This window comes from Dermacentor albipictus, chromosome 10 (genome assembly GCF_038994185.2).
Source record: "Dermacentor albipictus isolate Rhodes 1998 colony chromosome 10, USDA_Dalb.pri_finalv2, whole genome shotgun sequence".
NCBI classification, from domain to species: Eukaryota; Metazoa; Arthropoda; class Arachnida; order Ixodida; family Ixodidae; genus Dermacentor; species Dermacentor albipictus.
Window position 1 is genome coordinate 55,225,261 of NC_091830.1, and position 14,420 is coordinate 55,239,680.

Consider the following 14,420-nt stretch of genomic DNA (forward strand, 5'->3'; position numbering starts at 1 on the left):
ACATGTGTGCGTTGTATGCTCACCACTTGAACTCTGGCTTCTCCGATTGTTACTATGCGGCACGTGTTGAACACGCTACCTTAGGTTTGGCAACATGCTCAAATGAAAAAACAAGAGACGTTGTGAGGTGGACAAATAACACATACAACGTCATACAAGTAAATAACGCGCCCGGGGAACAATGACGACACCATGAGCCTGGCGGGAGCTTCCGCGTCGTACCCAAGGCTTCTCTTGTGCTTGCAGACGCTACTCTTGCATTTGTCGCTATCGCCAAATCATTCCTGTAAAGGTACACAATTCAGAGATACCGAGCCATTTAGGTGCTCCTATAATATATTGTGGATGACGATGCGTAAAAATAAAAGCTATATGTAACGGTAGCGTGCGAAGCACTTCATGGTTGTAAGCAAACTGTGGGCTATTGATATCGCTAGTCCACTGCTATAGCTAGTCGTATGCGCCAACTTGACTGCCAGATTAAGACCCCCGCCCCCCGTTTTGTCATACCGTCGTGGGGAGGCTAAACAAGCCCTTTGTTCTCTCCTTGCTGAAGTATCCGCTTGTCGAAAGAAGCAGAGGGAAGGGGAAGGCACATGGGACTTCCCTCCGCATCCTGAACGGGCACTATTGCTATTGAAAGCCTAGGCAACATATATGCATACACGGAGCAGATGTCCCTGTATGAGATAGATAACTACCATACGAAAAACAGCACACGCGAGAGCAGAAACAATATTGTTACATCTTGCGGGCCACATACGCCTTAGCGGATAGCTCAGTTCCGGTACAAGGCGAGAGTCGCCGTTCAAAAGTTTTATCACGCGTCACCATTTCGGCATGTGTGCCCGGCGCAACTAATTGAATATTGTGAGAAATAAGCATCAACCGTTTCTCATTTTGTTAACATTTTCCTTGAATAGTGGTGATAGCTGATACTTCTCTGGCGGTAGCAGAAATTTGTTACAAAAAATATAAACCCTATCCATGGTCTTGCACTGATGATTACCTACAACGCGGTGTTGTAGAATGTACAGCCAGACTTAAAGCTAGTGTCAGGCTTCTCTTGATATGACTCGATATATTGGTACTTTCGTATATTGTGATAAAAATAGAAGTGTGGAAAGGTGCTGGAAAGCGCAAAATATGAAATAAAAGTGGCAACAAAAGAGCAGGTCCACCATTAATGCACAACTTTTAAATGATATGTCTTGTTTCATGCGATGAAAAACAGTGCACGTTTCTTTTTATTTTTATTTTTCATTTGCTGTTTGTTTTTGCAGAACCCCCAAGGCACTTAGTACATTGTAGGTGCGAGGTGTGAAATATGTTATACAAAATTTATTAATAGAGCAGGAAATTGGAGCGTGCAGAAGAACAAAATACAGATGAGGAATGGAAATCTTATGATAGTTCAGAAACAATAGGTACACTGAGTTACAGAAGACGGGGTAAATAAATACGCAATAGTACGCTATAACAACCAGGCACTGTTCTTGCTTAGGAATTATATCGCGTTTTGCTTGATACCATTTGATTTTATGTCAGTTATTGCATTTTTAACAAGAATGGGGTCACTAATGCTTACTCATGTTGGTAGATTATTGCAATCAATTGTACGCCCAGGACGGCATGATTTTGAGCGCGTGACGGCTTTATGGCGTGCTACATTAACCTTATGTGCTCGATCACCACGAGCAAAAGAATAATACGCCGGGTGCATCCTGAGGTAGCAGAGTTATACGTCGTGATTATATATTTATGAAAAAGAAAAAGGCGCGATTTATCCCTGCGGAAAGAGAGTAACGATATGTAAGGCTAGCAGCAAATTTGTGGTTAGTTTGAAAGAAATGAGCAAAGCAATATTGTACTACTTTAAGTTCATCTACTATTGTGACCTGATGTTCATCCCAGAGGGATTAAGAGTATTATGTTATAGGAGGGACGGGGGGCGCATTGCATGTGGTGTGCAACAGCAACCTTAATGGAACTGATGCATGGAAAAATGGTTTCTTCATGTAGATAAAGATCTCTTTCGTTTGGATATTAGGTATCTTAGAACTTGTTTAACAGTTTACCACTTATATGAAGGACAAGTTAGCGGTAGGTGTTTGCGGATTGTTGAGGAGAGTCGTTGAGGCCATAGTCAGGACCCACAGTGCTATACCGACATTTACATTTACTAATGTTAAGCTCCATGCAGCAAGTAAGGCAGCATTCGTGCACGCTGTTTAAGTCAGCTTGAAGAAACGTCACATCCTAACAATTACTTATTTTACAATATATAAACAATCGTCGGAAAATAAACAAATCTGTGCAAAAGTAGGAAAGTGTACGTCGTGCACACATAACAAAAACAAGAAAAGGCCAAGAAAAGCCCCCCTGTGGATTGCAGGATTCAGCTCAAACGATGTGAGATGTGCAATTATCATTTGTAGCAAAGTGAAAACGAGAAGAAATGAACACTTGAGTGCAATTAAGTACTCCGGTATCACTGTTTACTGCGGTTAATTTCTGTAGCCGCTATACATGGTACAATACAATTACCAGCCACGTCTCTCAGTTCACATCGACAAGGCTTATCGTCGTCTGCCACGCAGTTTTAACGCGACAGCGTTAAGGAGCTCGTGTCGCAGAAAAGCCGGTGTCGTCGGCGTCCGCGGCGTTGGCCGTGAGCGATAAATCACGGCAGGCACTTCATAAATAAAAAGCAACTTCCATGTTGGGCTGGGTGGGAATCGAACCTTTTTGCTAAACTAAACTGAACGCTGTTGGCGTGCGTGGTCCAGCACTTTCCCTAATTCGCAGTTATTTACATGATCGAGAACATGTCGTCTCTATTTCTGATAGCTGCTGAGCACGAGGTCGCGCGATCGAATCCCGGCCACGGAGGCCGCATTTCGATGGGGGCGGAATGCGACAACACCCGTGTACTTAGATTTAGGTGCACGTTAAAGAACCCCAGGTGGTCGAAATTTTCGGAGTCTCCCACTACGGCGTGCCTCGTAATAAGAAAGTGGTTTTGGCACGTAAAACCCCATAATTTAATTTTTTATTTCTGGTACTCACTCGCCTACCAAACTAACTAACATAGCGGTTCCACAAGGCTCAATACTAGGGCCAATTTCATTTCTCGTGTACATCAATGTCCTTCCAGAATACATTACACATTCTAGTTGTATTTTATATGCTGACGACAAAACAATTTATTGTTCTAACGCTTCCTTGGAATCGCTAATACCTTACCTTAATGCTGATGTGGCTAAAATCGTTAATTGGTGCTGAGACAATATGCTCACTATTAATGCTACTAAATAAAAATTTGTAATTTTTTCATCCCCGCAATAATGTGTTCAGGAGAAGCTATGCATTAACATTGATCCGAGTTCGCTTCAGACTGTTGACCATGCAACATTTCTTGGAGTTGAACTCGACAACCATTTGAAATATACAACTCACATATCCTTATTAACCCTTAAAGTGGCATATGGTATCATAATACTAATCAAAGTCCGCCCCTATTTTCCTGTACGTATATTAATTTCACTCTACTAAGCACTTCTTCACACCCACATCGCTTACTGCATTTCTTTTTGGGGCAATACCTACGCAACTCACTTGGCGCCCCTGTAGCACACACAAAACGAAGCTTTGAGAATAATCAGTTGCAGACATGTGTTATCTAGTGCTCTGCCATTACTCCGCACATATAATATTTTGTCGGTAGTGGATTTAAATAAATGTTCTCTTAGTGTCCTGACGTATAAAGTTTGTCGAGGAGAATTACCAATTTTGGTAATAAGAACATACCAAACCCCACATTTCGCTGACACTCAATTTTCACACCATAATAACTACCTCCTACCGAAACCAAGGACTAACTATGACAAGGTTACTGCAAACTCTTCGGCAAGATAAGTATGTAATTCAATACCAGCCTCCTTTAAATCATCTCCGTCCATTCATTTATTTAGGAGGAAACTTCGTCACCGCTTGTTGAGAAAGTGATTGTGGTGCTTATTTTTTTTACGATTATGTATGTGGAATAATACTCCTAGGATGTGCCTTTTGTGTGTATACTTTATTGTTTTTACTATGACTTGATTATGTTAATACTTTCTGTTCGATAGGATTGCTACTGGTGTTGTTAACCGCAATAAGTGTACTTTTTCTGTGTATTTATTCTTGGAAGTCCCTCCCCAGCCTTTGACTATGGGACCTCCTAGAGTTACTTTTTCTGTAAAATATTTCAATCGCATCAATAAACGGAAACTGAAACTGAACGTTTAAAAAAGCCTTCGAAATATCCAGAAAGGTGCAATCTGTCAAAAAAGACCTGTTCAATATGCATGCATGTAGGTAAAATATAGGAGCTAGCCCCACATTATTATAATTCGTCCTTTCCGAATGTCAATATGTTAAATTTGATTGAATAAAGCATTTATACATCAATATGCACACTATATAAGGGGCAGATCTATGGACAGGTCGAAGCAATAAATTTTCGAACCTCAGTCCGCAGCAGTTTCTCGCCCCTTGGCAGGAAGGGGGTGCAGGAAGCGGCCCTCTGGTCTTCGAGCTGTGGATCACTCGTGTCGTTAAATAAGCAGTCAGCTGCTTCCTCGCTGCGTAAATGCAATAGTAAAGGTATGTGGATAATTCAGATACTGCGTTTTCATGCAAGAGACAATGCGTGAGCGCTCTATCTTGTTTTTGTTCGTGTTTTGTTCTTGTTTGTCCTCATTTTTCAGTTCTATGTAATGTAACAACTTGCTAACTTCAGACTTTAGCTTTTAACTTTAGGCGTCATCAGTGCGCGGAGCAGCTTCATCGGCCTTCGTCGGAAATAAAGCAGTTAGCCAGACCCATCGCACTGTCGACATCTACCAAAAGGATGAGTTCATTATATCTTTAGGAGTGCCGTTCCCTCAAGGTAACGTGAGGTCACTTCCATCATGAGAAGTTTGGATATATTTTTATCGCAAACTAACGAAAGGTCACATTTCAAAGGTCGCACGCAGCGTCCATTCAAAGTGCATATGCGTGTCCTTAACTGAAGCGTAGAAACCGTGAGTGAAATCCGATACCTGTGTACGTGTCACAGTCATATAATGGCAGCAAATAATAAAGTTGACAAAACCACAACATAAAATTATATTGATGTTTCAGTCAAGAGAAAAAATGAAAACGTAATGGTAAAATAAATGAAACACACAAAACAAACTCATTGCGATTCCATTGTTCTAGGAATTGTGCAGTTGCGACTCTTTTGCCACGTCCATATTCATGGCTATGCGAACGTACGAGCAACCCTGGTTCAGTGTATGCGCCAAGAATTCAGGATCGCTATATAGCAACGCCAAGCACTTCGCGCAGTACCACTTGCACACAAGCTACGCACCGGCAATTTTTTCCTAAATTTGCATAGCAAGTTGTTGGCTCGTGTGCAACCTTCGTCTCAACTCGTAAACTCTGCTTTTTGACAACAAAAATGCTCGAGCCAGTAGAAAAGCTTCAAAACCTTGTTCTCGCGTTTTATCGGGGTGCTGAAAAGGATGTTTATTATTATTTAAATGAAATATTGTTTAAATACAATGAATTGGTAAAACACAATATACAGACAAGGGTCCCAAAGTCAGACTACAACGGGACCCTCGGTTAATAATAACAATGTAGAGGTGTATTAAAGAAGAGCAAGCTAAGTAAAAGAAACACAGACAATCGTGAGATTACAACATAGAAAAAAAAAGATAAATGAGAAGAAGTTGAATGTATACAAGCATAAAGTGCAAAACAAAAAACTGTCAATACACATAGTTGACAAATGTAGTGCTATGAATGACGTAAATTAGTTACACATTTAAAACAGCTTAACGGAATGACTAAATGTACGAAAGGATGAAGATTTAATGCTGAAATGTAAACCATTCGACAGTTTTTCTGTTATCAAACATGTTATGTTATTAAACCATGTTATATTTAATAAAAGTCTGCGCCATCTGAGGGTTGAAATAAATGTGAAATTACAGCGTATGGGTAACTTGAAACTAACTGAAAAAACGCAGCTACCGCTTTTTGCATGTTTATCTAGGAGCCTCGCGAAACGATTGCGTGCCCCTAATAGCAGCAATTTCCTGCCCCTAAATTAGGCTATATGCAGAAAACTTTGGTGCCTATGCACCAGAATACCCCTTCCATCTTGATTTATTATCATGTGTGCGTTTTCTATGTCTCTTTGGGGAACAGTTTATTGCGCTATAAATATTTGCGCTATAATCTCCGCACAAAGTCTGTCACTTACGATTGCAGTTGTTGTATGTGTTTTAATGTATTAAGCTGTACATACGTAGTGTATGGAGTTCAGTTGAACCCACTACATACGGAATCCTGGCTCATATACCATGGGGAATGATATAGAAAAATAATTTTTTTTAAATAACAGTTGCTACAATATTTATTACAGCCAGGAGACTGTAAACCAGTTACCTGATTAGTGGAAGTTATTTAAGAAGTGTGATAACTAGTACATTATATTTTCCTTCAGCCTTCAGTAAACTTGGACCTAAAAATCTTCACTTGTAAATTATCCTTAACAACTCTTTCATTGCATTGAAAGCTGTACCCTGTGCATTAAATATACATTGTCCTGGAGACAGAAAAAGAGTTATTGTGTTTGTATTTGTAGTGATTGCTTGTAGTGATGTAGTGATTTCGAGCTCTTTCAGACTGATAAACACCTTAGCTCTGTTATGCGTGAAACAAAATAAGCCTTAACCGTCGCCTGCAAATGAATTAATTCGTCTGTGTCAGCTTAGGTTTGGAGCGCCTGCGTTCCTCAACAAATTAGCACATTTGTATTGTACAAAAATAGCTAATAAGTGAACTTACACCAAGAACTTCTCAATATCGGCAATGCTGCAACGAGAGTAGGACGGATTGGCGGCTAAAACCATGTATGGGCTCATTATGTATCCAATGTCTAAGCAGCTGTGTGCGCTACCTTCGCCATCGTGAGAAGCTCCTATTCTGGAAAAAGCGTATACCAAAAAATGTCACTTTTGCAGAAGCTTCAATCTGCAAGAGCGAATTCGCTTGTAAGTGTGGCACGAAGAAATATAGGATAGGGAAATGCGGTAACTTTCTTTATTTGAGTAATTACAGCTGCTCAATAAGCACACAATTTAAGGCAATAATTCACCCAAAAAGATCACGTAGTCGTGAAGCCTGCGGCAGAAACAGTGTTTCACATCCGCCGCCTAGGTTTGTTTGTGGTGGCACGGGCTAACACTCCAAAGGGTAATTCTAGTAGTAACACATAAATACCCTAGAAAGTGAGCGGGAGAACGCCACCATCATTAGCACAATTGGTAGAGCATTGCGTGCGCGTTGCGAAGGCGTGTGATGGTTCCCCACGTGCGACAAGTTGCTTTCTCATCCACTTTCATTTCCATTAATTTAACCTTTATATATATCAATTTGTAAGTACAAGTAATTTCCCCTGTGTTGTCCTTGGATGACTTTGTTTCTTGGCTTCTTATGCTATGATATATAATACTAGCGCATTCGAGTATATTGTAAACATTTATTGATCTCTATTATTTCCTCTCCCAACGTTGTTTACCTTGTTTTCTAGAGTACTGCGATAACGCCAACAATACATTTAATATCGGTAACCACAGGTGGTCTGAGTGATACTCGTGCCCCTGACCCCCACTTGTATGGAAAGAAATGAATAAATATCATTGTTGCTTTAAGCGGCTTATATAGGGCGAGCTAAATGGGAAGCTTGAAGTTTTGTACAGCACCACCATATTTATATCCACACCATACCTACATTACAAATTGCTGGAGGGTATGCAATGTCGCCACTAAATATTCACCGTTTCAATAGGCTTTTTCGCTTGAAAAACTTCACGAACGACATTGAAGGGCTTTTTGTCTTTTTTTTTGCCTGAGGAAACGCTACCGCTAATTTGACATGGTGAGGCTAGTCGTGAAAAATCCATTTCCTCCGGACATTATAAATCAGGGCCTCTCGCATAATATAGTTGCGACATATTGCGCGTGGCCACAAAACCTGCCTGTTTCATGTGCCGCCGCCACTAAAGGGTATTAGTTGAGGTCGCTAACTTGGGGGCTTCTGCTGCGAAGGGCGCAGGAAAATGCACCTCAAAATCTCTGGATTTGTACGCATAGCTGGGAAGAATTGGATACCGACAAGTCACACAACACGATGCTCGAGGGCCTGATGTTGGCTTAGCTGCCGCTGACCTGGGTGGTATGTGAGGGCCTTCTTTGGGGCAGGCGAGTGCTTTTGCCGCTCGCAGAGTAGACGCTCCTTAATAAATAGATGAGCTGGGAGCTAACCTGCGTGGTGACATTGCCCAACACATACCCAGCCCACAGAGTAATAAATCTCAATAGAGTGGGAAACTATCCTTGGAGTGCTAAAAAAATATCATACGATTACCATACTCCTTAATGCTAAATTTTAGCGCAGTTGTATATGGGTTTTCATTTCGCGTTATATCGAAGCATCGCAGCGATCACCGCACCGACTGGCTGAACCACGACTCGCGGGGCTGTATGGAGACCGGCTGTACATCTGCCCATTCCCTGCAACGGATGCTTATGCAACCGTTAACTTTATAGGGAAGCGTTTGCGGTGACCGTTATGGGCGAAGGCCTGCTTTACGAAACTTTTTTTTCTCTCCTTCACTCGCACGGCCGCCGCCGCCGATGCGCGGACGTAAGCGCCATGTGGTGGTGTTTTAAGGTGGCTTCCTCCGCTTTCCTTCTCGCCCTCTCTTCGCTCTCGCAGTGCTTAAGCCCCGCTGCGCTCCGCATTGGCTCCTTGATACTTCGCTGCTATTGTTCGCTCAGATACGCCGCCTACGCCCGACGACGTTCAACGCTGGCAATGGCGCCGAAGATTTGCGCTCTCAAAAAGCACACACCACCATTCAGACACAGCAGCTTTTGCTATTGTCACGTGGTCGTGACGTCAAAGAACACAGTAGCAATACTGTGAACATAGAGAAAGGAATACAATAAGAGGGGACACTCCCATAGAGCCCAGCGGCCGAATTGACTGCAGCGCACCAAGCCGTCGATGTTAAAACCTGAAGCACACTTCCGGTTTCGGTTTTGTGCGCGCGCGTTTTGAATTCTAGCTGGTGCGCGTCACGCCGGCTCCGTTCTATTTTTTTTTTTTTTGCTTTTGCAGCAAATATTTATTTACATATTTATTTTTTATTTATTAAATATTTATGTGCAAATTATTTTATAAAGTAAAATTGATCGCGATCTTCACAAGCCTCCATTGAATATGTGCCACGTGCAATTTCATAACGACGCAAGACACCTTGTGAAATGTGGAAAAATTAACGTTTATTTTATTCTTTGTAAATGCTCGTCGCGGGCTTTTTGTGCATTCATCCAGCGTTGTGGCACCAGGTAAGCAGCAGTAGTTTCCGCAGGAAGCTCCACCAGACGACGTGAGCTGAAAAAAATTACAAGCGTTATTTTGGTATTAACATCTAAGAATAATGCCTGTAGAGGCGAAGCGTGCGAAAGTGGTGAGTGGGTGGCATTACAAACAAAAGCAGTTCGTATTTACACACACGGCGTAGAAAATACCCGACTCATCCCAAGCAATACCGTACATACCACAAACACATTCTAATTCCAAACATTCCCCTCTTCCCAATACTTATTTCCTGCACTTTAATGGCACGAATGCGCGGGCAACGGCGCGTTTCGCGAACTTGGCTACAACCGACGCGATAGTACGCTACGAATACACAGAGGTGGCCACAACAGAGGCTCTCAACCAGAGCATGCTGGACGCTCGCAGAATTCCTTCTACTCGCACTCAAGACAAAATGCGTGGGCGCCGTTCAGAAGACAGAATTTCGAGTTACTAGTTCCTGGCGTTTGAGCTCCTTGGCTTATCACTTCTGCGTTCTGAAAGGCGGAAGCAACGCACTCCCGTGTTATCACTCTTGACGATTGCTCGTCGCGTTTTCGACAAGCGTGGGTACCGAAAGAAGGCTTAAATTGTTGCGGGGGACATAAAAATTGCGACAAATTTGTCGGAGTAAGATTCAGTGCGCGCCAAACTAACTGTCACCACGACCGAGCTGCTTTTCGCTGCGTCACAACAGGCGCGGCGAGCGGGCCTCATAACATAAAAGTGTCGAAAATAATTTTCAACAATGTTTAGCGTCAGAGAAAGAACAGCGTCATGAACTTGTCAGTGCATTAAAGCGCGAAACCGCGCACCACGGCCGAGCTGATTTTCGCTAACCGAGTCACAGCGCCAGGCGCACCCACTGTGCTCGAAAGGTGGCCCAAAAAGTAATGAAATTAGTTTCAATAATGTTGGCAGTCAGAGAAAGCGGCAAAACTTCTCGCAGTAAAATTCAGTACACGCGAAACTGCGTCACAGCACCCTGTGCGACTAACGTGCCCAAAAACTACCGAAATGAGTTAAAACAATATTGGGGCTTACAGGAAGCGTCGCAAACATCTCCCAGTGCGATTCTTTAATTCAAATTAACTGCTCCACGACGGCCGCGCTGTTTTTCGTTAACTGCGTCACAAGTCTAACCTAGTTGCCGGGCAGTAAGCCTAATTGCTTGAAGTGCGTCGCAGACTGTCGCACAAAGTTTCTCACCTTGCCGTTGTCCAATAGTGCAGTGCTGCCTTGTCGAAGTTCCGAATGAACGCAATAATTCGCCGGGAGGCCACCAAACCAGGCTAAATCCCAAAATAGAAAAACAGTCAGACGGGTGACCAAACAGGCCAACGCTCAGATGCGCGGCCGGTCGCTCTGGCTTCGGCGGTGAGTCTGAAGAATGACGTAAACATTTGGCTCGTCATTCGCCAGTTCGCCTGTCGCTAGGCAACGAAAGTAAGCCGCAAAGTTTAACTTAACTTATACGCAGATATTTTTAATTTTTCCGGGAAAGAATAAAAAAAATAAAACAATTTCTGTTAATCTCATTTCACATTCTTTTTTTTCTCGATACTCGCGACCCCAATTCGTCGATGTTAAAAGTATAGCGTGACGTGTTTCCTGTTTCCAATTTTCGCCGAGTGTCCGCTCTTGTTCAATCCCCTTCTCTATGCTGTGAAAGGCAAAGCTAGTTTTTATTGGGCGAACCTGTGCCCACAAAATAGGCTACACTTAAAGCACAACGAGAGCGGCGAACACAGTCGGCGATCGTCGAAAATCTGATCAGCGGGTCAAGCGCGTCGGCTTTTATAGAGCAGTCGTCGTATGTTCCAGGCTAATCGTTCAGACCCGCGTGCCTTCCACAAAGTTCTACACCATTCGCGTCAGGGGATGAAATCAGATAACATAAGGTTTGGCGACAACAGACAGCCGGGTAGAAGCATCGATAACTTTCCAGAAACTTCGGATACATGCAGGCGCGTCCCGCGCTGTGCGATTACATTTGTTAAGCGGCGAAACGTGTTCGTCCGATAAAGATAAGTACAGGTGTCACTATGGTACTTACGCGTGGGATATTTCGTGAGCGATGGCTAAAGAAGTAACATCATCATCTTTGCCTTGGTCCGACACGATGAGCACATTGTTAGGGTCACAGGCTCCTTCAAAATTTGCGGCGCCTGTTTGAAAGATGCAGACTGATAAATGTTTCCGAACGACGCATAGAAAGAGACATCGAAACGCTAGCTATTTGGCACATATAAGCATATGTCCCCCAAATTTGAGAGAAGGTGCCCGTCTTTTGAGGAGAAAAAAATGCGATGTGGAAGAAAATTCACGAGAACGCAAGGAAGCGAACTTGGATAATTTTTTCTAGCAGTTAACCGTTTCTACAGTTAGCGTGCGAAAGATAGCTGTAACGTTAGCCACCAAGATAACTGCAAGAAATAATTATGCGTTCACACCATGTCACTCTTATAGAAAAACGTGACTGCAACTATTTTAGAACCTGTTCCGAGAAAAATCCCCGCTGTAATGCAAGCGAAAATAAGCTGTCATTACACTCGTAGGAGAATTTTGTAATAAATGATATACAGCAATTCGATGCCGTTTCCAAATATTGTCTATAAATTAAGACTATATGCCACTGAAGCACAACCTATGCAGAAAACACGTGTACCTGCTAGTTACCCTATACCGTACGCCGCAACACACCAGCTGCAAAATTTTTCAGCAGACCGCGGGCAGTCGCGCGCGCCAGACAATATTGAAAGCCCTGCTATGCAGCCATGCATTCTAATTTACGCACAACTTCCGGCGAGCTGTAATGGCGGTATTTTTTTTTTGCTTTTAAACATTGGATGCCGGTTACGAATGTTGAGCCCAAATACTTTGCTGTCCGCTGCAATTTCGTATAGACCATTTTGCATTCCATCTTGAGCTCGGCTAATCACTTCTGGCTCGGGTGACTGTGGTTTCCCTCTGCCATTCAAATGTAAAGAATTTTTATAGAATTGTGCTTAAGTACTATACTGCTCGACTGCTTGCCGGCTGTCTATGCATTCAGCCTCGCGCAGACAGATGCGCAGCCGCGTGCTGAGTGACCCACAGTCGCCCCAATCTGAAGCTTTAGGAAGACCCACACGGCATTTCTGAACTGTTCATGCATAAAAAAGGTTGCAGAGCAAAACTAGTCCCTTAAGAAGCAGGTGCAAAATTCAGTCAAAGCATTTCTGATGCTGTTTATGAGTTAATGCTGAAACTTGTACCGCCACTCCGTCCCCATTTTCAACAAGTGAATTCAGCGAGTTTCTGACCTTGATGCAGGAAAGGAGAGAGAAAAGATCTTCCAAGATCTATTTCCTGCGATGCATATGTGCTGCCACGCTCCTTTTAAATATAAGTAATGGAAATGTAGTCATCATGCTATAAATAAACATAAGCATTTCAATCTAAAACCTAACAACTTCCAAAAAATATTAGCGTGTTAACAGTTCCCAAAGTTAGAGAAATGTGCCTGCGAGTAGATGTCCATTTTCATTATTACCTGCATTTCGAAGCAAGCTTTCTGCAAATTAAAAGATTTAAAGTTCAGATATCAGTAACTTATCTCAAGAGTACCTCAGTTATTTGCTCATTATTGGCTAATCAGGTTTGTCACCACAGTTAACTGAAATTATAAATTTACTTCGAGACATGAGCGCTCTCTGTACCCTGTATTGCGTTGTTTTATCTGTCATACAGGTCTACACTATTGAGACGTAAACACTATGCACAACAGTCAACAGCGGATACCTAGAAGAAGAGAATTTTAATCAATGATGCGCTTACATAACAAAGGAAAGAACATGTTTCAAAACCCACCTGAACTTCCTCTAGACTTTTTGCCTGCTGCAGATTGTAAACAACGGCCCGCTGAAGTGCAAGTTTTTCCAACCTGTTGCGACAGCAGCGGCACCTTTTCTTGGAACGCCACCGTTACGCTCTAGCATCGTCACCGTTATGACTGAACGCGATCGGCGCACCAACTATTGTTACTGAACCCACCCCCGCCGACCTGATCTGCTATGATCGGGGGAGAGTCACCGCGGGAACGTCTATGGAGGCCCCTTCCCACGCGCCGTTCAAGACGCAAGACAATGGACAACCGACGGCCGAGTGCTGCGAAGGTCAGCTCCGAGTGCTGCGAAGGCCGTCTGCCCTCGGAGGGGGCAGTGAAAGTGCGTACGTTTGTGTGTGAGCCCTACTCCTCCAAAAAGGCGCATCAACTTCTATAATTTTGGACGCTACGAACCCGCGGTAAGCTGCCGTTCCTCCCTCATTTAGGGATCTAGGGAGCAAGGAGTGTTTGTAAGTGGCGGTTTGTCGGCTGCTAGGTGTGCTCGTGCTTTGTGAGTGTGCTCGTCAGTGTGCTCTGTGATCGTGCTCGTGAGCTGTGTGTTTTCAGATATCAGTAACTTATCTCAAGAGTACCTCAGTTATTTGCTCATTATTGGCTAATCAGGTTTGTCACCACAGTTAACTGAAATTATAAATTTACTTCGAGACATGAGCGCTCTCTGTACCCTGTATTGATGAAGTATGCTTCATCTTGCGTGCTCCATTTGGGAGTCACGCTAGACTGTTCAATGCATCTCTTCGTTTAATGTAAATATATGAAAATAAATCCTGCTCGCCTAGTCCTGTCTTCCCAAGTTCCTTCCTACGACCGACAACCCTTACAATTGGCTCGTAGGTCGGTCTACGACTCGTAGACAGCAACGGCAGCTCACGGACTTTGGCACATGGTGACCGACCGGTATCCTGATCAAGTTGGAGGCGACTTGGGATTGACCATCTCTTCCAACTGACTGGATACGGCGGAGAAGGACTGGTGATATGGTGCTGCTTCAGTGGGTAAGCGTTTGGTTTTGTCTGTAAAATTTACCAGGCTTCAATTTCTGTGTGTTTGGGGGTTTGATTA

General features: G+C 43.2%; 1 protein-coding gene across 1 annotated transcript in view; it reads right to left on the minus strand.

Moving 5' to 3' along the window:
- Window positions 1-263: 263 nt before the first annotated feature.
- The window catches only part of LOC135917052 (snake venom metalloproteinase atroxlysin-1-like), a 55,277-nt gene continuing 41,120 nt past the window's right edge, over window positions 264-14,420 (minus strand). The window contains exons 9-12 of the mRNA XM_070526720.1: window positions 11,526-11,637; window positions 6,889-7,026; window positions 4,511-4,625; window positions 264-284 (exon numbers count right to left, since the gene is read on the minus strand). Coding sequence (XP_070382821.1) covers window positions 279-284; window positions 4,511-4,625; window positions 6,889-7,026; window positions 11,526-11,637 — 371 coding nt within the window. The 3' untranslated portion in view covers window positions 264-278. The remainder of the gene's footprint in view (window positions 285-4,510; window positions 4,626-6,888; window positions 7,027-11,525; window positions 11,638-14,420) is intronic.